The 24,263-nt window shown below is 34.5% G+C and overlaps 1 protein-coding gene across 1 annotated transcript in view; it reads left to right on the forward strand.

Moving 5' to 3' along the window:
- The window catches only part of Gpatch2 (G-patch domain containing 2), a 171,509-nt gene extending 155,641 nt beyond the window's left edge, over nucleotides 1–15,868 (forward strand). The window contains exons 9-10 of the mRNA XM_076873097.1: nucleotides 4,399–4,487; nucleotides 15,414–15,868. Coding sequence (XP_076729212.1) covers nucleotides 4,399–4,487; nucleotides 15,414–15,634 — 310 coding nt within the window. The 3' untranslated portion in view covers nucleotides 15,635–15,868. The remainder of the gene's footprint in view (nucleotides 1–4,398; nucleotides 4,488–15,413) is intronic.
- Nucleotides 15,869–24,263: the final 8,395 nt, after the last annotated feature.

A 24,263-nucleotide genomic window follows, 5' to 3' on the forward strand; every position in this document is an offset into this window, starting at 1 on the left:
CCTGACTTCAATGTGCTGAGCTAAAACTAACCCTCACCAAGGTCAAGGTTGTTCCAAAAAGAAATTAAATGAGTTGAGGCAGAATGTGAAATCAAAAGACCAAAAACAGAGAGCAAAGGTTGATACCAAGAACTGGTCAAATGCAAGAGTCCCAGGAAATCATGTACTAGAAGGGCGTTGAAAGAAAATACTGTTAAAAAAAATTAAAAATAAACAAGAATTTAATGTAATCATACTAGTTTGTTTGATTGAAAATTCTTGACTCTCAGTGTGTATTTTGGTACAAAAGGAAAAGAGCTAAATACGGTTGTCTGCTAGTTCAGTTTAATATATTGAGACATATTGACACTGAGAGAAGAGGGAGGGAGGGGAATTTGGATCTAGAAAAGGAAGTTCACACAGGGCTGGATTTTCCAGCCCCCATCTATCTCTCTGCCACCAGATTGTTCCTCCAGTGACACCACGGACCTGCTTCATTTCTGTGCAGCTGATGCCCTGTCCGGGCTGATCTTGTTCTAACTGACAGTGAGTGTTCTTGCCAAATGCCAGGGCCCATAGTCACATCTGTTTGTCTCTCCTCTACAGCTTGTCCGAGGCTGCTTGGGAACACATTTTAACCAGGGGGCAGCTTTAACTAGGCCTAATTCTCTGAAAAGCTTTTATTTGTAAATGCACACAATGAAGAGACAAGTTCCTATTGTCTTCTCTTTAATATTATTGTGTTTGACACTGCCTGCTTCAGTCCTGTCAGCCAAGTCAAAAGCCAAGTTTTCAGGCAAGGTGGTTGTCACTAGGGTTATGTTTCTGTTCCATTTTGTTTTGTTTTTTAATTTCAGGGGTTTTATATATATATATATATATATATATATATATATATATATATATTACTTTTTCCCTCTAGGTAAGATGCCCTGCTTCCTACCACCACACTATATAAAAGGAAGCATATAGCAAATGATGGGGATAAGCTGAGTGCAGTCTATTTAAAAAAAAGGAAAACAAAAGAAATTTTCTGTTTAGTTCTGCTTTTGTAATATTTAATAGGAAAAAAAAAGAACTTTAGAAGTAATACATGGGAAGCCATGTTACAAGTCATAACCAACTGAAAAATCCCTAACAAAACATTTATTTATTATTCCACTTAAAGCCTTGTTAGTTTTGATTGGTCTCCTTATACCTCCTTCCTAAGCAAATACTGTATGAAAAAAAAAAAAATCTATCTGATGGATCATTTTATTATAGTGCCTTAAAAAAGGATCATATGACTATATTTTAATAAATTTGGACCTGATTATAAGGCATTGTATTTTTATTCTTCAAAACACCTCAGCACAAAAAAAAATGAAACAAAGAATTTCAGCTATTACCTTGAGTAGTAATCTGAGTGTTTTGCTTTGCAAAGACAGATGACTCATTTATGAAGAAACAAGGCAGCCATTGAGATATCCACTGACTTTAAATTAAAAACATAACTGCTATGTTTCAGTAAGAACTATAGCTAACTAACATAGAGTAGACCTTATATATTGTTTATTTGTACCAAATGCCTTGCACCCTTCTGAAGTAAAGGGTTCCCTTAAATGCAAGCCTAAATGGGGTAATATAACTGATCAATAACCCAGATCTCTCATGTGCAGTAGTAGGTAGTCCAGTTTTGTTGGTTTTGTTAGTCCAGCCCTGCCCATCCCAAGTTCGCACTAGCATTCCATGGATCTGTTCTATAATCTTTAAGGACTCCAGCTGTAAAGACCAAATGCTTTTATGAGGCCTTCTGTGGCACATATGGCACCATGATACAGCCCCTTCCTTCTCTGTTCATGTCACACAGATTGTTCTCCAAAACTACTCTGCAGACATTCTAAACTACTTCTAATTCTCTGAACAGAGCAAACTCTTTATCACTTAGGATTCTTTCAGCACTGCCTTAAACTTTAAGAATATTGATTATGTTTTCACAGAGGACCAGAAGTAGATGGTCCATGAATTGGTTTTCCAAGCTAGATAACAGAAAAAAACATAGTTCACAATTCAAATTCCCCATTTTATTCCTTTTTTTCAAAATGGTACCTTAATCTCCCCTTTGGCATTCCTGATATCTGAGCTCTTCTGGTATATGCTTTGCAAAAGGAAAACCTTATTACTCCAGTCTTTTGCACCAAGGAGATTTCAAGAGGGATATGATATATGAAAAAATAATTATTTACAAAAAAGTAGCATAATGACTCTCATACAGATGGGTATATGTTAAAGACCTTATTTACTAATGAATTAATGAGGGAACTAAGCAGATGTTATAACCAGTTCAAAGGAGAAGGCAAAGAAGTGCAAATATATGTAGCATTAAAGCATATTGAAATGAAGAAGCAAATGGGTAGAAAACTGGCTTTTCCACAGTAGGGAAGCTTGTCCTTCTACAGGACAATTCATTTGCATTTCTTCCAACAAGAATTATTTCTCATTTGTTTCAGTTAAGTACAACTTGGGAGCTATAACATAGCTCCCATAGAATTATAATTAAATGTCCAGAACAGTATACTCTAAAAGCATCATTTTTCCATTGAAGCACAAATTTTCCCCCACAGAAGAAAACTATGTATGCTCCATTCAAAACTTTAAAATTGTTAGTACAGACAAAATAATTTCTAGTGGTAATTAATAAAATTTGTTGTCCCTGCCCCCACCAGCAGTATTCATAATTTCATATGTATTTATGACTGTATTTCCCAACTCAGACTTAAGTTATTACAATAGTAGGAATTGAATTCCTTTCCTTTCTTTTATCTTTTTTATTCTTATATCTTCCTAGAAAAGAGGAGGTAGAAGATAGAAGTCTTATGTTAAGTTCATAGTTGTTACTAGTACGTACTAAATACATGAATGGGTTAATTTTATGCAAAAGTATGACTGTCCTGTGATTTCATTATAATTCTTTAAATTTCTGTATTCTTTTAAAAATAAGTATGGATATAGCTATTTATTTATTTTTTGGCATCATAATCCAAGACTTAATTTCAAAATCTGGTGAAAATGTTGTAGTTTTGCATGTTAATAAACATTTGAGAGCAAAGCAGGAAAAAAAAGTCATTAACTGAATAAACTAATTTTTTGAAATATAGAACTTTATTCTATGGCAAAGAAACACTATGGACTCAATAAAAAGGAAAAAGAAAATTAGATAAATACCTATTTACTGTTAAGCTCTGTTGGTTGATTTTCAAGTATGTTTGTCTTTCTATGCCTTGGATTATTTAAATCATCTTTGTAACTTTATTTTGTGCATTATAGATGAAACCTATATTTGAAATAATTTTATTCCCATATAATTTTTCAGTATCTATAAATCATCTGTATAGACATAGTACAGATGTATGTTTATTTTTAACTGTATTTTTTATTTTAGTTTTTTTCTAATAAGCTCATTGTTTTCACATTGGATACTTTTAATATCTTGTGATACTTACTACCTGCTCTCTGTCTTACTGAAATAACATGTATTATAATAAACATGCTTCCTTTATTCCAGCTTCATGATCCTCAGACCTTATTCCAATCCCACATCAAGGAGTATGATCCAGGAAATAAACACAGAATTTTTGGTATCTTGAAATGTTTGTAGGCTTTAAATTCTTTCCATCTTTGTATTAGCAATTTTGATTTCCAGTTGGGCCATTTCTTATTTTTCTAATACTCTTGAATTTTAGGAAACATAGACAGAATAATGTAATTGTAACTGGTTGCCAGAACAACAGAAGGTCTACTTCTCAGGTCTTACATATTATTCCTTTACATATATAATCCAATATCCTGTTAGAGTATTTAGTAGCAACAGACCAACATTAATACAAATTATGTTTTCTCACCTTGCTAATAAATAATTAAGCAATTCTAATCGTATGAATTATAAGGAGAACATCACTATTCCCTTCTATCTATTTAAATAAACGTTTTAAGAGGATTCACTGCTGCATAATATCCAAAAAGAAATTGATCATACTTTTCCTGTAATAAATGTTGTTCTGACAGTAAAGCATTAGTAACCAATTGATAACCTAGCAACAATATTGTGATCTCTTTAGATAATTAATCTTAGCTATTTTCCTGTCAGAAGCAACAGTGTTTGATTTTATGTTGAGCCAGAAAGATTGCCAGTTTTGAAAATTAAAAAGCATTCCTTTTATATTATTCATTCCAGTAACAATTTATGATGGCGCATTTAGCTGCTGAACGCTTGTCAACAAACGTAATTATGTTTCGATATAAACAAGATTGGTGGTTTTACTATGCAGCTCCATCTTTGTTGAGAATGTTTTGATTTAGGTTCAGATTATACAAGCTGTGTATTTATGTGTCATTTTTTTTCCTCCTTTGTTAATAGTTTTTTCTGATAATTACTTGTAGGCAAACAAGCATGCATTTAGGATCCTTATGCACAGGAGACATCAAAAGGAGAAGAAAAGCTGCACCTTTGCCTGGACCTACTACTGCAGGTAAAACAAAAAAGGGATTAGAGTGGAGCACAAATGTAGAGTTCATAAATCATCAAGAGTAAAATATAGATAGTTCTTAATCACTTGCACTAGGGGGAAAAAAGGCCCAATTGCAAGAAACTATTAAAATATATCATTTGCTTTTGTTATCAGGATGCATCGCATGTTTCTTGTGTAGATTTTCCAGGTAGCCAGTCAATGAAACACTTTCTACACCTCTGTCCAAATGGTAAGGTTTTGCGTGAGGTGTCAAAGGATACACAATTCTTAAAGGCCATATCTTCAGCCTCCAGAAATTTTCAGAATTACTGGGAAAATAAGGCATAAGTAGATGAGACAACAAATAACCCCAATAATAAATTCAAAAAATATCACAGCAACATTAAGCACAAGCCCTATGTTGGAGTAGATTGGAAGCTGACTCCTGAATGTTGCAGTGTGGTTCCTAGGCCCTGTTCAACAATCTTAGGTTCATCTTTCCTTATTTCAGCAGAATTAATCTTAGAATAAAAAAAAAAAAAAGCTCTCACTTCTACCTCAAAAATGTAAGTACTGAGCAGAGGAAACTCACCATGGGACAGAGGGGCAGGAAGTCTTCTCGGGAGAGCAAAGAGAGCCAAGTGTGGTAGTGAAGGATGTAAATAAAATTAGTATGTATCTCAAGACCTTGTGCAAGAGCAGTGGTAAGGGAGGAACAGACAAGTCAGTGACAGAAGGAAGCTAACGGGGCATTAAAATGTAGACAACACCTATCTATGAATAAACCATGGCTAACACGCATGCATTTACAATGCAGCAAACTCTGACTGTGAGGAAATGTTTTCAGCTTACACACTTGTTACAAAGAGGAATGACCTTGACCTGTTGCCTGGGATCTTTAACCATTCTGATTTATAAACCTTCTCTCAAATTCATTTGAGGATCCTGTTGCAAGAAAAGTGATTTTAATTATAGAATATGAAAATAAGATTCATAGCAACAGAAGAATAAGCAGTGAAAAGAAAAAAGATAAATTTATATACATAGATAGATTTGAGAATTTTTGTGGTGAGTTTGAAGAAAGTCAAACACATGAAACTTATGTTGTCTATTGAGGGAAACTATTCCCTAGTTCACACTAGAAATTTGAAGAATAACTTAAAATTCAAACATTCCTATGCAGTTGTTCCATATTAAGGACTATATTATAAAATTATACATTTACTTACAATACCTGATCATCCTCCCCTAGTTGTATTTAATCTTCAGGATTTGCTATTAGAAGATGCCTGCATGTATAGAATACTAGGATTTGTATAGGATAATATTTACCATTTGTTCAGCACCTAGGATATACCAGAAATTTTATTATTTCTTCTTGACAGCAGTTGTATAAGGTAGGTGTTGTTATCATTACTTAACAGATCATAAAATTAAAATGTAGAAAGCTGGGGTTAGCTACTTAAGACAACAAAACTATTGAGCATATAGGAGAGATGTCAAGCTTAGTCTTTATGACCCCTGATCCCTTGCTCTTTTTATAACAGCATATTTTGTGAGAAAATATATATATAAAACTGTCCTAAGTACATATGTTGATTTGAACTCACTATTATCTGTCTTCAATTTTATAGATTTGTCCCATTATTACTGTGTAGAAATACAGAATACTTATTAGATAGTTCTAATGTGTCTCTTCATAAGGAATATATAGTCCCATTTTAGATCAAAGACATGTCATAAGAACTTCGTTCAGAGCTCTCATAAGGCAGGTGCAGGTTTCTTTAGCATCCCCATTCCGCTTGAATGGTCCCTTGAATCCTCCTCTCTCAATGATTCTAACATTAGTGGTAGAAACAGTATAAGAACAATCTTAGGAATACTACTAAAGCACCCAACGGCAGCAGTAAGGGAAAGAAAATAATACCAGGGTCAGGTCCAAACACTGAGCATATGTGAAGTGAGAAGGAAAATGCACAGTGGTTGAGGAAAGGGTAATATAATTATTTCTACAAGGCAATTTGGATGTTACAACTCAGTAACATCAGAGGAAATCATTTATACAGAGTATAGGTGCAAACGTTAAACTCTAGCCTAACAGAGGTTGTTGTCACAGTTTATACCAGCATAGTCTGTATGCTATATTTCAAAACTGTTGATTCTCTTAAGATTCAGGATTCTTATTTTATTACCAGATTTGTACTTGAAAGATAAAATTCATAGAAATAGAATGTCTTTTTCTTAGTTACTCAAAAAATAATGGAATAGAAGTATGTTACTCATTTTCAATGCAGATTTTTAAATCTATGCATCTATTCCTGTCAAAGAGGAAGAAATTGAGGTTATTTAAAAGTCCTCAGTTTTAAATAGAATATCTTCTAATACTAATGAATCAGCTCTAAGGTGAAGATTATTATCCAAATTCAAGTAAGAAATGCTTTTGCATAAATACACTTTGATAATGAGGTTTAGAATCCTACACCATATTTTCCCTGAAAATTATAATCTTCAAATTCTGGAATATAGACATTCACGTAATAAAGTCAGTTCTATTTGTAAACTTACCAAGTTGAGCTAGCATGTAGGATTATGTTTAATGTAATATTCCAGCCATTGTCACAGGCCCTTAAAGATGAGTGTTTTCCTAAAAAACACTGAATTAAGATATATCTTCACAATTCTTTTGCCTATAGCCAACAATAAGTCTGTTGGAAAAATGCAAGAGGAGAAAATGCTCACATTGAAAATAGGAAGATTTAAAAGACTGAGAACTTGAATATTTGTTGATAATCCTTTGACTTCTATATGAAATATTATGCAAACAGCAAGTATAGAAGGGATTTACAAAAAAAAATTGTCAAAAACTTGTAACTAGACACTTTTAATTTTTTAATCCTAGATTGGGTTTATTTAACAGTTTGACTCTCCAGATCAACAGTTATGTATTATTTTCATAATAAATAATAATATATTTTAAAAATTTAAAATTGATAACCCAAAGTCTTATTATGTTTACCTGATAGTGTAGTGAAAATTTTTCTCATCCTTTTTTAGCAATAGTATTGAAGTATAATTTCAGTTGCTTTAGAAAGCTCTAAACCAGCCAGCAGTGTTATCGGCTGAACATTTATTAATTGTGACAGGAACACCAAATTTATTTCAGTGCTTTAGCTTATTTACTGCTCTTTCGCCTTTGTATTTTGTATTGACAAAGTAAAATGAATATTGATAAGGTTAGATATTGATTTTTTTAATGTATAGCTTGTTCTCTGCCTCATTCAAAGTCACATACCAAAAGATAGTGGATGTCTCTGTAGCAAGGATGTGGATTTACTATTATAAAATTGAGAACTATTGAAGCAAGAAGGTTTGCCAGCAGAATGCATTTTATAGTTTGAAAAATGTCATCTGTAAAGGTGAAGAAAAGCAGTGAACAAAATAAGAAGAATATTATTAAAACTTTTTTAAAAGGCAAGCATCGATGTTGGCTGTGGTCTGCATTTGGGTAGAAGTAGTAGCTTACTGAGGATTTGTGGCTACTGCATTTAAAATTTTTTTTACTAAATATACAGTATAAATTCATTGTTATTCACAATTAGTTTTGCCTGTCACTATTTTGCTTTCTATTAAAATAATATAGTGAAAATATTCATTGTACAAAGTCATCCTTTATCCTATACATTTCAAGTTGTACAAAAGACATGCCTATTTTTTGGTATTGTTGCAAAATAGCTCTGTTTCCATGGACATGTGAGAGTTCTCAACAAGAGATAACTTTGCAGCTTTTGTGATTTTTCAATTTTTTCCTCCCATCCTACTGATATTTCAACAGGAAAATAGTCTTTATGAATATTTAAGGCAGGAAAGGCAGGCTGTAAATAATAATAATTGGTGAGTAGGTTTAAAAGATATGCTTTTAAATAAGTCATATATGTGAAATGTTTGATCTAACCAAGCTGTTTTCCAAAGTGCTGGATTTCTTCAGTTGTCCAAACTTATCTTTCTGTTGATTATATTTTTATTTTCTTTCCTCACTTAATCTATGTGAGCACCGTCAATTATTTTGTCTCTTCCAGAATTTTAAAATAGGCTTTTCTGAGGGAACTGTTGTTGCTAATTCTGAAGCCAAACTCTATCTGAATGAATAGCAAAATCCTAGGAAATATGCAACCCTTCATCTCTTGACACATACACCACTGAGCTACCATTCAGTTCTGTGTTTTAGTAGAGTCTTAATAGTCCTCCATTATCATTTAGTTCAACAATACTTTTTTTTTTTTTTAAAGAGAGAGTGAGAGAGGAGAGAGAGAATTTTAATATCTATTTTTCAGTCTTTGGCGGACACAACATCTTTGTTTGTATGTGGTGCTGAGGATCGAACCCGGGCCACACGCATGCCAGGCAAGCGCGCTACCGCTTGAGCCACATCCCCTGCCCCTCAACAATACTTATAGGACAGGATTAGTAAACATGTAAGCTTGAAAACAGTTGCTGTTCCTGACAATGTGAAAGACTAAATCATGAAAAAATAGTCAAACTTCAGACTAACTGAAAATGCTGAATAAAATGTAAAACCATCTTTTTAGTTATATAGTTGAGACTGCAGGAAACTAAGGGAAATATTCAAGACCAGAAAACATGGTCCTGCATAGCCCCACGCCCACATGTACCAATCCTGAAACCTTTGAGTCAAGTTTGTTAGATCCTTCCAGAAAGGAGCCATGCCTGAGGGCTGAGTGTAAATCTGCTTGTGAAGTCAGAACCTCTAAAATCACCATCTAAATGGACAGATTAGAAACAAACCCATCCATAGGAACAGGGAATAATAAGAATTTAGAATTTTGTTTCTATTTGGACTCCAGCTAGAAATATCTCTGAAGATTTACAACAAAGAGGTGGCCCTCATATGAATTTTTTATTAAAATTACACTAAGCCATAAAAAAATGGTCTCTGAAACAAATGCAGAACTACTTAGAGATATGTTTTTGAATCAGCTATTTCACCACTGTGACTAAAAGATCTGACCAGAACAATCAGAGAAAGAAAAGTTTATTTGAGGGCTCACAGTTTCAGAGGTTTTAATCCATAGAAGGCCAGCTCCATTCCTCAGGTCTTGAGGTGAGGCAGAACATAGGGGCAGAAGAGTATGGCAGAGGGAAGCAGCTCACATGGTGGTCAGAAAGCAGAGAGAGAGATCTCCCCTGGCCAGATACAAATATATACCCCAAAGCCACACCCCTAATCCCCACTTCCTCCAGCTATATCCTACCATTTCAGTTAATCCCTATCAGGGGATTAATTCACTGATTGGGTCAGGACTCTCATAACCAATCATTTCTCCTCTGAACCTTCTTACATTGTCTCATACATGAGCTTTTGGGGGACACCTCACACCAAACCATAATACGGTACATGCTACAACCCAGGCCACAAAGAAGCACTGCAAATTAAAACTTACTGAAGATGATCTCATAAACCAAGACTAAAAACTTAGTTATAGAAAAAGATAAAAAATGAAAGGGAATAACTGTGGAAAAGGAAAAGACAGTTGTGGTGAAGAACCAAGTGGAAATTAAAGGTTATTTTATGGGGTTTGAAAATTATAAGACCACTGGTTGGGTTAAAGGAAGGTTAGATACAGGTGAAAATACAGTGAATTTTACCATAAATCTCAATAATCAAAAGTAGCACAAAGAGATTAAAAAAAAAGATGAAAAATATAGAAGAGAGGCTGGGGATCTTGCAATAGGATTTTCAGAAGGAAGATGAGAGAGGAGCAGTATTCAAGAAGACAGCACAGAATTTTTTAAACTAAATATAACACAAATATTATATTTTAAAGTACAAGTCTATATTGGAAAATATTAAATATAAAACCATATCTGAACACATTGTAATAAAACTTGAAAACCAAAGACAAAGAGAAGAACTTAAGAGCAACCAAGAAGAAAGTATTTCACCTATACAGGAATGAAATTTTACTGATAGCAAACTTTAAAATACTAATGCAGTTCTGGGGATAAGATTTTCAAAGTGCTGAGGTAAAATAACCAAATCAACCTAAAATTATATGTCCAATTAAACTATCATCCAAGAGTGAGGATAAATGAAGTCAATTTTAGGTAAAGATTGATAATTACTAAATTTGATTCCTTAGATAGAAGAAAACAGAATACATTTTTAAAAAATGAAAATCATGAAGGAATGATGAACAAAGAAATTGTTGAACAAGTACTTAAATCTAAACTAAGACTGAATGTACAAAAGTAATCATAATGACCATAACAATGACCTTGGAGATGATTAATTTGAATGTAAAATTCTGGACAATAATAATGTATAATATGTGAAGAAATAAATCAGATATGCATTTTGACTTTAAAGATAATTTCTTAAACAAATAGAAAAAGTGCATAGTTATGAAACTAAAATAAACAAGGAATAGATGCCAAACAAAAAGTAAAAAATTCATGGAAAAAGCTAGGTTAACAGCGTTAAGTAATATAAATTACATAGTAAAGATAAACCCAGGCATATCAGTAATCACAATGAATGTAAATGGAGTAAAGGCATCAGTTAAATTCAGGGCATAAAAGAATAAAACCCAGTGTATGCTTTTTATAATAAATACAACTAAAACATAATTTAAATAGTAGCCAAAGAAAACTAGAGTAGCTGGATTTATAGCAGAATGAATCTTGAGGTATTGCAGTCTCTTTAGTCAAACTTGTCATGCTTGTTTAAACTAGTAAGATTTCTAGGAGTTGGAAACTTTGGAAGAGAATCAAATACCAGTTGGTTGGGAAAATGTGGCAGAAGAAATGATAGAAACTTGATTACAAGAGTTTAATTCTGATTCAACAGAAAGGCTAACATTTGGACTCAAATGTGCAAAGTTCACGTTGTTACTGGGGCATTTAAGAATGCATCATAGGAAGACAGTGGAATTATTGGAAGGTATGTATGCTTTTGGAGTAAGCTTAACCAAAGTTTGAATTGTTACTTATTTGCTGTGCCATCATGTAACTTCATCTCTCTGAGGACCATTAAGAATTCTTCCTTGGCCTGGCATGGTGGCGTACACCTATAATCCCAGAATCTTGGGAAACTGCCTTAGGAGTTGCCTGAAACTGCAATTTTGAGACCAGCATTGGCAACTTAATGATACCCTGTCTCCAGATTTAAAAAAAAAATAAAAAATTAAGAGGAATAGGAGCGGATGTAGCTCAGTGGCAGAGTGCCCCTGGGTTCAATCCCCAGTACCGGGGGTGAGGAGGTGGTTATTCCCCCCTCGCCAATAGTTATAAGGAATAGAAATGATGTCACATATATAACCCAGTGTTCCACATGCCTAATACATAGTAAACAGACCATAGTAAACAGACTATAAACAGCCCACTGTACCATTGCAACTACAGTTTCTTGTTGTAAGACTTACTTTTGTGAAAGTGCATATTCTTTATTCCATAATCATTCTCTAAGAAATATAGTTTTGTATAACCAAAGCATCTAGTCCTCCGAACACTCGCTCTTCCAAGGGCAATAACAGATCCTGTCTTTGATTCAAAGTTTTCATCACTTAAGAGAAAGAAACGGTTTTGCATTGAATTTCTATTATTTATAAAACAAGTATATTGTATTTTTAAGCAATTAGTTATTCAAACTGATTTTATTCAGTGAGTCACAATGAAAAATGTCTGACATTTCAGATAAAATACAGAATAGTCTGAATTAATGGGGCTTTTTTGTATTAGCAATTGAAATAAAACATTTGACAACCACTTTCTCACTTCTCAAATTGTGCTTAGTTAATGCTATCCCTTGAGTTCTTATTATGAAAAACCTATGTCCCTAAATTACTGAGAAGAGTACAGTGTTGTAACTCAACATTTAAATAACATCACTAACAATAATAATAGCTGTACCACTCAGTAAAGTCATACGGAAAAGAAGAGGGAAGAAAGAGTGATCGTGAACTAATAAATGCCTCTGAACACAGGGCAGGGACAGAGGCGGAGTCCACTGGCTGTTATATGGGAAGCAGCATGTGTCACCTCCCCTTCTATTGGCTGTTGATCCAACATCAATACAACACTTTCGGAGCCAAATTACTAAACAAGCTGCCAATTAGGCTTGCAGTCAGCTGGATAGATTAGTGGCTAAGAGAGGCCGATACAAGATTTTCATCTCTTGAGCCAATTACGCAAGTGAATTGCCCTCCACAGTACTCTTTGGAAGATTTGAGGGGAAAGGACTGACTTGGCTGTAATAGATATGAGATCCAGCAGGCAGGGCTGGGAGCAGGAGCATGCAGAAGGGTTAGTAGGCTACATTTTGCTACAATTGCCCAAGCAAAGGAGAGCCTTCTAGGAAAGGACTTAAAGGATTTAGCACTGCCAGGAGCAAACGAAAAGGAAATTATGGTAGTGGTAGATACTGTGTTGAGACTGAGTTGTTCCACTCCCAGGTCTTAATCTCATAAAATAAGGATGAGAGACCAACAGGGGATCTCGCTGTAGAATCATTTTCCTTGAAAAATGAAGTATCTGTTACTTTTTTTTTTTTTAAGATTGTGTTTCTATATGAAAAGACTTAGATTTGAGGAATTAAATGTCCTTTTTTCTTTATTTTTTCTAAGTACAAGAAACTGCTTCATTTTACTTTATCTTTAGGAAAACAAGAAATGAAACCAGCATTTAAAAAAAATGAGAGGGAATGAGGTTTTTTCCATTTTTATAAAATTACATGCTTGAGAGTAGAGTGACCACACCTAAGCCTCGATGCTTAAAATACCAGCATTTTAAAATATCATAGTGAATCAGTTATCACTTGCTATTCACTTTGGAAATGAAAATTGACCATCATTTAGCCATCTGTAGAAAGATTTTAAATTGGCCTCATATTTTTTTCTTAAATATTAAACAAATTTTGAAGTTGAACTTTTGCAAGCTGTTATACCAAAAATAAACAGATGTGTAGCCTACAGCAGCATTAGACCTCTGATCTGATTTTAGCTTATGGACAGAATTAAATTAACTCATGGTAATCATTGAAAAATCAGGAATAGTATACAAAATGCTAAAGCATTGCCCTGGCATACCTGATCAGCAGCTGCTCTTTTGTACACAACTGGGTTGCCACCATAATCATAATTTCAAAATAAAAACCCAATTGCTTTTTTGTTATATTAGCATGATTTTTGATAAAAGGCTGTTCTTTTTTTTTTATAACCAAGAACTCCATCCATCCTTTATTCTCTCTCATACACATACATACACACACACACACACACACACACACACACACACATAATCCCTATTTATGCTTATTTGTCCTGATCAAACAGTAAATTATTGTTAGTCAAAAGTTTTCTCTTTAAATCAGTCACTACTATTCTAACTGCATGTTCTCAGAGATTTTTTTTTGCCATTCTATGTCAAGGTACTTGTTTCAATGAACTAAGAATCCGTTTGATAAGTTTAAAGCCAAATGATTATTGTATAACTTAGTTCTTACTCCCTGTATTGAATTTAGCAAGTGACAAAGATATTATTGTTAACATTTTCAATCCTAAACTATATGAATAATGAGAATACCAAAATGTTTGATAAAGGACCTTCAAAATCAATTGATAATTACTCCACAGTAGTTAAGAGTTATAATTACTAAAATTTATCTCTAGCACTTTTTCTTGTTCTGCAACTCAGAATGACAGATACAAATTACAAGATAAGGTATACCACTGGTTCAACAGTGACATTTCTTTTTTCATATGAAATAAGTATACCACAGTAACATCAAAATGTATTTTTGCAGTTTTAAGAACAATAATAACTTGGCCATATGTGTACACACCACCCAGACCAGGAGATAGACAGTACTACAGTGTGATGCCCCATAGGTAATGTTTTTATTATTGTTATTGATGCTTGAAGATCCTTCTGTGCCTTATATTACCATCCTGACAGAATCTCAGTGGAGTAGAAAAGAGAGTTCCAAAACTTTTTGTCTTCAGGTGGAAGAGTGTAGGAGTAGGGAAGAAATTACTCTCATAATCCTGAGTCACGAGGAGATCAGTGATGACGGGAAAGAGGTGGAGGGGAGGGAGGATTATGTTGATACCAAGGAGATGTCTGAATCATGAGCCTTTGAGAGTATTAAGCTGCCCATTTCCATCTGTCTAGAAGACACTATGTATATTTGAGAGCAGAAATACTTGAAATACCAGGATTGAGGTGGTATGTATATACAACAGTCATCCTGCAAATCTTTAAGAGACTTAAGGAGGACTGTTGTGAAGATGTATGTATTCAATATTATTTTCTCTGATTTTCCCTCTTGACCTGATTCTGTTTACCTTAAAACATGAAGTGTGAAGAGAAGAAGGAATGCAAGAGACTGAATAGTGAGTGACAAGAAGAGGATCATAAGAGTGTAAATTCCTAGGAATTCAGGATGTCATCAGTTGTGCTTTTTGTTTGGTTTGGTTTCATATTAATTTTGATTTTATTGCATGTCAAGTCCCAGGCATATAGGGTGTAAACTCAGCAATTTTCAGAATACCCATAAGGCTAACCTGGTAATGAAAATAAATCCATTTGTAGAATATTCATGGTTTTCAGAGGACTTTCTTTTACATACAAGATCTCATCCCTTTGTGTGCAATAGGCAGTGTATGTTGTGTTGTGCCTGTTTTACATATGAGAAAACAGAAGCCCAGAGAAATTAAATAGCCACTAAATTACACTGCTTCTAAATGGTAGAATTGAAATTCTAAGTGGTATCTTTCTTCCATTGTGTCCTCTATGATAATAGATACCCAAAAATGAATAAACAATGCTCTCTGAGACCTTACCAAAAAAAAAAAAAAAGAGAGAGAGAGAGAGAAACATGGAAGATCTTCACCTGTGTCCATACTAAAGTATGTTGTCATTTTTTCATTTCAGGATTTGTAGGTGAAAACGCCCAGCCAATTCTAGAAAACAACATTGGAAACCGAATGCTTCAGAATATGGGCTGGACACCTGGGTCAGGCCTTGGAAGAGATGGCAAGGGGATCTCTGAGCCAATTCAAGCCATGCAGAGGCCAAAAGGATTGGGACTTGGATTTCCTCTACCAAAAAGCACTCCTACAGCTACTACCCCCAGTTCAGGAAAATCTGCCTAAGAAGAAAAAGCCAAGAAAAATGTTTTACAATTTTTATTCACTTATCCCGTAGTTCTAAAATGATCATATGGTTGCTGGTTTTGAAGCAGAAATCTACATTGCCTCAGACTCATCACTCTAGTTTCCTAACTGCACATAGTCCTAACATCGTGTTAGAAAAAGATTTCATCACAGTTCATGGTGCTAAAGTGAAAACATAAACCCTATACATTTTTTCAGTAATTTCCAACTGTTTCTAAGTATGAAGAAAAGTTCATTTATTTTATTTATTTTGATCTCAGATGTCAATGCTTTCTAATGCTTTGCTCAGTTCTTGTCTGTGCATGATGCCCAGGTAGAGGTGAGCACATGCACTGTTATCTAAAATAGGATAGACTATACCAGTAAAAAATGTGAAAAATAAATAGGATAGTCCAGAAAGGATTGTATCTCTAATCATCCCATCAGTGGAGTTCTAAGTAAATCTCTTAACAGACTTGGCTGTTTCATATTCCTTGAATTTGGCTTTCTTTTGAAGATTTTTGACCAGTGAAATCCATTAATTTTCTGTCTTTGGACAATGTAGTAAGAAGTCCATAGATGACAAAGAGCAATTAATGTTTGCCTCAGACATTGTGACAAAAATAAACCTCATCATTGTTATCACCAGAGTGCCCTCAACATTACTTTAATGCAGATATTATAAAATTTACCTTGTTTAGAACATAAAATAATTATTGAAAGAAAAAATGTATTTTTTAAATTCACCATGACTGAACTGTAAATTCTATTCATCCAGACATCTACCTCTCTCATCCCAAAGGCTAATATTTTTTTAAGATCAACTCAAGTTTAGTAAACTGATTTTTAAATTTAAATCATTGGAGTAAATTGAATCAATTTAAATAGGTCTCCCAAGAATTTAGATTTCTGGCAATGGCCTTAACCTTTTTAAGATCTAAACTGTTAATTTTATCAAAACAACTCATATTTATTTTACGCCTCTTACGGAGTTATTTCTGAATAATTTGCTTCATAGCATCAGAGATTCTAAATTGCTCTTAGTTTAGAAAATGTTGATTTGTAATCATCTTTATTACTAAGGACTAATAATTATTATTAAATGGTTTCTACAGGTTGATTAAAGGTAGAGATAATCCATATGAAGCATCTTTCCTAATAAGATTCTAAAATTTTTCATATTGCCAAAAAAAAAAGTTTTTAAAGCAGTAGAGAAGGTTAATGCATATAAAAGACCCTTTTCAGGTGATCCCTTACACAAAATTTTGCCAATGAGGAAGGGAAGTTCAGCAAACCATTTGATTGGTGATTTGCTAAATAAGAATTATTTTTTCCTAGGGATATTGTAAGAGGACAGGGTGTTAAGGGAACTATAGACTAAAAGTTGATTTGCTCTTTTGAAACATTCATACTAAATAAAATAATAACCCTATTGTAGGATTACCTTCTACAAGTTTGTCATTAGAAATTTGCCATTTTTTAATGAGTTTTTCTTCTAAATGTTCATTCTACTTATTTAGTAGGAGGAGGAAATGAGAGATTACATATAGGTCTTAAAATTTCTTTGTAATAGTGTTCTAAGGTCTATTCAAAAAGTTTTTGTTTTGTTTTAATACCATTGCCTGAAAATCTTTTAAAATCCCAGAATTTTCAAAAAGCCCCATTTGGACCCACTGTTAACAATGAGGCCATTGCAACACTGGTGTCAGGGTCCTGGAACTTGACTGTTGTTTTTCACTTTACCTTTTTCTAATGGATGCAAAACCCTAATAGTGAAGACCAGTGTATATACCAAACTGGTAAAGTGGGACTCCTTAATTAAATATTACAGTCTTTATGAATGCTTTTTATTGCTGCCATCATAGACAGGTACAAATCTTCTAAAGCAACTCCTTTAAGATGTTTACTTAGCTTCTCTACTACCCGCAAAATCCCATCTTCATATTTTCCACTAACAGAAGAAAGTTATTTTACCTAGAGCCTGTATATGGCCCACAGACTGCTTAACACATTTTGTATTCTAGTGAAGTATTTAACTATGCAGAACATACGTATAAACACCCTAAGTAGAGAAGAAACAACACACCACGCTAACCCCTTATCCCTATAGAAATTGCCTTCACCATTCAGTCTTTAAGAAAGATCAGCGTAGATCTGATATTCTGATTGTACCTAAAACTAATGGGAGAAAACAATTTTTAATAGAAATCTAATGGTTTTTAGATATGAAACTCACTGATTTATGTTTTATATGTAGTTATAATTCTTTCAGGTAATACGCCTCAAAGCTTCCAAAGGAGTTGATGATTTAGAATACATCATTCATACCTCCTTAAAAAAATAGTAAGAAATTTCCTCTGCTCCCTCATTAAACCATTCTTTTGTATTTAACAAATCCATTAGTTGTGCTAAAACTTTTTAAGTGCATAGGTAGGTCTCTTCACTTCTTATCCAAATTATCCAAGAGAGGCTGAGCATGACCATGTTAACAATATTTCTTTTTTCTTTGTACTTTTCCTTTATACTTGATGTTGACCCAACTATGTGCTAGAATCATTTCCTTTTTTCCTTTCCTTTCCATAAGTACAATTTTTCAGGCTACATTCTTCTCAAATTTGTTTGCTCTTATTTGTAAGTTATCTGGCGCTTCTTTAAAAGAAAACCCTTTCCTAACTAAAATTTGCCAATTATTGTCTTAGCATTTGAACATATAGATTTTATAACTTGTACTGTGGTGATAGGCAAGTTTCAGCAGTAGGGTTGAAGATAGGCATGATGATGTGTACATATAGGTGTGTTTACAGTGCACATATGTACACAATACAGACATGATTGAAAAATATTGCATTTTATTAATATGTTTATTTTAATACTATGAATTGATATTCTCCTAATTAACTGACAGTTGCTTCTCTTCAGTACATTTCATCTTATGCAGATGTCTCATAAAAGGCAAGAATCACTGTTGACATAGTTTTAAAAGCTATTTTCACCTCTGTTTTGTTTTTCAAAAAAAAAAGTGATCTAAATTGATATTGTAAAATGAAGTTGTTAGTAAAGAATGTCTTGGACTTTTTTTAGCCTTTTTTCCTTTGGCAGAAAGCTATATTAAGGTACAACAAAGAAGTGAGAGAATAAAACAATGTTTTAAGAATGTTATTTATAAGCAGTCATTGTCTTTAGGCTTTAAATGTTTCCCTCTTAACCTTAAAGTAATAAAAAATAAAGGTGAACATACTTTACTGTTTTTAAAATTACTACCTTGTGACAATTAACATTAATTTATGTAGTTAAATTATGAACTTTAAGCTTTGAAAAAGTTTCTTATCTAAAAAAAAGTTAGAGAAAAACATTGGTAAATATATTTGACTCACAGATGTATTCATATCTGATTGTGACCTATCCTGACACATTTTCTTGTTTACTTTTGTTTTCCCCTGTAGCTGGACTAGATTAACTGGGTGCAGGCCTCTTTCCACTCAAGAATTCTGTGACTGTAACATCATAGCAAGGTTCAAGTTCTCTCTGACCATTTAAAGAAGCACATGTGTTAAAATCACTCCATTTCCTTCTGGGAAAGTTGTATCTCTCATAAACCTGCTTGAGTATTTTAAATATTTTGCTATAGTTACCAAAGTTTGAGTTTTGTTTGCTACAAGAGACCTTCACTATTTGATTGAATTTTATCTTTGCTCCCCAAAAAAGTTAAGTTGTTAAAGTACGTGGATTTTTTCTTTCATCCAACAGGTATTAAATACTCATTTATTTAACAGACTTGCAGTAATATATACTCAACTGACAAGTGGACCATGAAGACTCCTTCTGCTGGGTTCCTACTAAGCAAAGACTCATTACTTTACACACCTGACGTTTTAAGTAGATCCAGATTTGTCTCTAGTGAGTCAGTGCCATTAACTGCCAGGAGTATGATCTACTATTGCCACTTTGAGTTTTATCTGTACATTAGAGTTGTCTCCTGTCTTTGACTTGTCAGACAGTTTAAATCATTTCAGATTCACAGGCCTCACTCCTGTTGTGTTGCAGGATGCTGTGTGTTTACGCCTTAATTGTTAAAGGATGAAGTTAAGTAGCAAAGGCTTTTTTGTGTGTTTCTTTGGTGTTTTTGTGCCCTTTACTTCAGATTTTCAAAGTAAATCACTTGACATTTTAAAAGCACATGTAAGGCTTGATTTTTCAGCTATGAGAAGGTAGAGATAAGACTATAGTGTCCCAAATAAAAACTGCCCAGACTATCTTGTTTGCATCTTCCTATTAAATTTCTAAGACACTTTGATTCTTCTTGAACACAGCAATGTTTTAGTAAATACAGAATGGAAAATAGCAAACTAACTCAATATATGTTTTTTGAAAGTAAACACTCTTCAAATCACTTAGTGAAATAAATTTTTTCATATGCCAGAATCTCACAGACTGGACAACTGAGTTTTTTTGTTTGTTTGTTTGTTTGTTTAAAAAAAAAAAAAACAAAAGAAAGGAAACAACAGTTCTGCTAGAGACCATGGTGCTAATCTGCACTTCTGTAGCTCCTCGTGGGTAGCTGTAATCCATTATGGAAAAAATACAAGTAAACCATGTTGCAGATGGGAAGTATGAAAGTCATAAAATAATTTGGGGGTGAATGTGAAGCTCTTGGGAGCAAACATAAATGGTGTGAGATTTAAAATGCAAAAGCACAGCATTTCTAATACACTGGCAATAGTGTCTTTAGATCTCAGCAGTGAATACAGAGGTCTACCGTCTAAAGCTTGCTTCTGGACCCTCGCACATCTTCATACACTGATGCTTTCATGACACTATTCCTAATTCTTATTTCTTAAAACACATCTTAGTCTTCTTGTCCTATTTTAATACCACAGGACAGCCTTCCAAACGGAGGAAACAATTGCAGAGCACACGGGAAACCAGCATGTTGACTCCCACGCCATTGTGTTTTTCCATTAGGCCCCTTAACAACTCAGCTAGAAACAAGCGGCAGATTTTTTTTTCCCCGACTCAGTGAGTAATTGTCTGCACTGCAGTGACAGATGTGCAATATAGCAGCTTCTTCAGGAAAAAATTAACAGTTTGTCCAGCATGTCAGCTCGCTCTTTTTAGTGCTTGGGAGGTCTTGGCCCCATTATGGATGATTTAGAAATTGAGGCAAGCAAAGACCAGCTGCCTGTGCTGAAAGCCTTCGTTAGTCGCCCTCATCTGCATTCCAAGACTCACTCACATCCAGAAATTGGTGGAGCCCCTCTGGCCACAAGATGAGTATGGGCTGACAATGCCTTGATTTGTTGAGAGAGAATAAATGGGTTTTTCAGAAGATGAGGAAATATCACCATTACTGGCCAATTTACAGCATTTTATCTGTTCTTCAAACATGTCACTTTTGTTATTGTTGCATGGTAATTACATAGTGAAACAGAAAGAAAACAAATTCTGGTTACGTATTCAGATGGATTGCAAAATCATATAATCCTGATAAATGCCCATTTATGATACACATGGATGAAAGGTTCATTTTAATTTTGAATGGCTAGCTCAGCCATAAATACGATATAGGATTAAATTCCAGAGAATCTGATTACATCAAAGCAAACAGTCTTTCTCTTTACTTTGAGATTGAGGGCAATACCATAAGGTATTTTCACAAACAGGATTGTCCTGAGACAATACAAAAAGGGAATTTGGAATTACATTCTCTAAAGAATGAGCACTCTTAATGAAGCTAGAGAGTCATCTTGCTCTAGGGACCAGTCATTTCCAAGGACTTCTCAAGAAGTCAGTGAACTGTGCCAAAATATTTCCAACAAGGAGGAAGAGTCCAATATTTTGAAGCTGACATTCTTGGTCAGGTCTCCAGTCAAATATTTGGAAACTAGAAATCAAAGCTGTCCCTTGTGTACCTCTTTTGAAGATTGTTTCTCCCCCATCCACAGGTGAGTTGGCATAAAGGAACATTGCCTATGAAGTTTAGCTGAGTGTGTGGATAACAAAAAGCACAGAGATGAAAAGGAAGAAGTGAGAACAGCACCCCAGGACTACCTCTTTAAAATGTTAGGTGTGTAATGAGTCTTTGCTTAGAAGGAACCCAGCAGAAGGAGTCTTCATGGTCCACTTGTCAGGTGAGTACATATTACGGCAAACCTGTGAAATAAATGAGTATTTAATACCTATTGGCTCCCAACTTCGCTGTGGAAAAGAGAAAGATGAAAGACACACAACAATGCTTAACTGCCTTGGCCTAGGGGACACGTGTCACTTCTGTTCTTGATCCATTGGCCAGAACCAGCCACATGGGCCCAACTGAGTCCAAAAAATCTGCCCGCAGTAGGCAGCATGTGGATATCTGATGAGCACTAACTAGTTCTGCCACATAGTCTTAACAGGATATGCCAGACAGTTAAATACCAAAGCAGCAGACACCACATTCTATAGAACCTAAGATGCCATTAATTCTGAGATGCACTTCAATGTTATGTCCAAGGAAGAAAGGGGGGGGAAAAAAAGAGAAAGGAAAAAGAATGAATACATGCCAAATTGTTATCTATCAATGTATCCCAATTTTAGAATTGTTTGTAAAAAGGATAGTGTTTACAAGTTTTGAACAATAGAGCAGAAAAAAAAACCTAAGAATGTTAGGGAAGTCTGCATGACTGCATGGAGCTGCTCCTTGAAGAATGATAGATGGGGTTTACCAAGAGCTGAGAACTTATGCGCTAATATGATGTAGTGCAAAAGACAGCCATCAGAGTGACTCCCTGTGGGTGGCAATGCCCAACCCAAATACCTGCTATATGATTTGGTGCTAATCTTGCTGGTTTTAAGCTTCCTTTGCTGAATTTAAGAATAGTAGCTTTCCTCATAAGGTTATGAGGTTTAAATAATGTGCATAAAACCTCCTAGCACAGTGTCTGGTGTAATGGGCAGTTTCACTCAGGTAACCTTTCCCTTTCTGTTTCTAATAAAGTAAGTTGTTCCTGTGTGTTACTCTTCTTTGCAAAAGGCTGGGGCTAGAGGGTGGGAGACAAGTGTTAACTCATTTTCAATAGCTAACAAGTCCCAGGAAGGATAGTCCTAGCAAGCCATTTTCCTAATTTCATTATTATTGATGAATAAGTTCTATGACTCCAAAAGAGAGTTGGTTCTTAAAAATATATTCAACTACAAACAATAAAAATACAGAATTCAACCTCCTGTACTCAATGATATCTGCAAATCCTTAGCCATGCCCACCCAGGCCCCTGGAACCTACCACCACTCTCCCTTGCCTCTGCTGCTGATCTTGCAGAAACAAGAGGGTGAGACACAGACCCAGTGCCCAGCACTGTTAGAGAATATAGTAAGTCCACAACTATATGAAAACCTAATGTTTTAACAGTTTCCCCCAGAAGGACTGCTTGTTAAAGATGCTTAGGTTGAAATTCTGTCTTCAGTCTTTTCTTCAAGAGTATATTCTGGAGCAGTTCCTACCAACCTACAGAGTATATACGAATCATACCCTGGTGACTAAAAATATTTTAGTGCTCCCTCTGAGCACTAAAAAAATTGACATGATCAAACTTTGCTCTCAAAGAGGCACCAGAGAACAAGAATGTAATTGAGAAAGACAGTCCTAGAAGAATCCTGAGAGGTCACTACCAACCTTCTGCCCACATCCAAATTCAGTCTTCCATGAGGAACACTGTTGGATCATCTGCTCAGCTCTCTTTTGTCTGAGGTGTGTTCTGGACCTTACCACTTTCAAATCTCTGCTGAAGAAAATTCCCTGGAATTTAAAATTAGGACTAAGAGATTTCATTCTAGCTTTTGTCTGACTGTTCTCTTGAATGGAGGAGTCATTGAGAATCAGGGAATCAGAGAAAGTGATGAAGAAAAGGAATAAAACAGAGGAGCAGAGAGAATAAAGATGGAACAAGAAATGTCTGAGCTTCTTGCAGCCCTAGAGACCTTGCTCAACACTGTCTGATGTCTCTTTGGAAAAAAGAAGGACATCACTGGGAATGTAAAAGAAACAATCTCTTCTATGAGAAAATAAGACCTCTCCTTCAATGGGACTGGCCTTTTCCATTATTGGATAGAATACTTGTGAAAGCTGAAGTGCTTAGGCCAGTATTTATTAAATATACATTATAGATTCAGATAAAGGAAATCTAAAATCATAATAACAGTTAATTGTCCAGTTTTTAGGTTTTTATGTTAGCAGGCAAGAAGGTAAAATAACAGCCTGTCCAGGTTAACACAGGACTCCTGAGCATTCTAAAATGGTTATAATTCTTTCCTAAGAACTTATCCTCAGTCCCATAAGGCACCCCTTTATTTTATAATAAATGTCCCTTTTTTGGTACAGCCTAAATTAAGAGGCTTTCTGTTACTTCCATATAATACTAATTTTCTGCTGGATGTTAGCTAATATTTAAATGTCTAATCATCTAAGAATTTATAGTTTTAAAGGAGCTGTTACACCTTATAATGCTTTAATAAAGTTCTACCTTGTGGCAAGAGAGCATTTTAAAGGACTTAGCCTTATTTTTTCTTTTTTTTAAAAATTGAGCCCTACTCTTTCAAATTCTGTCATTCCTCTCAGTAGAGAAGGCTCATTACTTCAAGGGGCTCACAAGATTGG

The sequence above is a fragment of the Callospermophilus lateralis genome, chromosome 13 (assembly GCF_048772815.1).
Source record: "Callospermophilus lateralis isolate mCalLat2 chromosome 13, mCalLat2.hap1, whole genome shotgun sequence".
In the NCBI taxonomy this organism is placed as follows: domain Eukaryota; kingdom Metazoa; phylum Chordata; class Mammalia; order Rodentia; family Sciuridae; genus Callospermophilus; species Callospermophilus lateralis.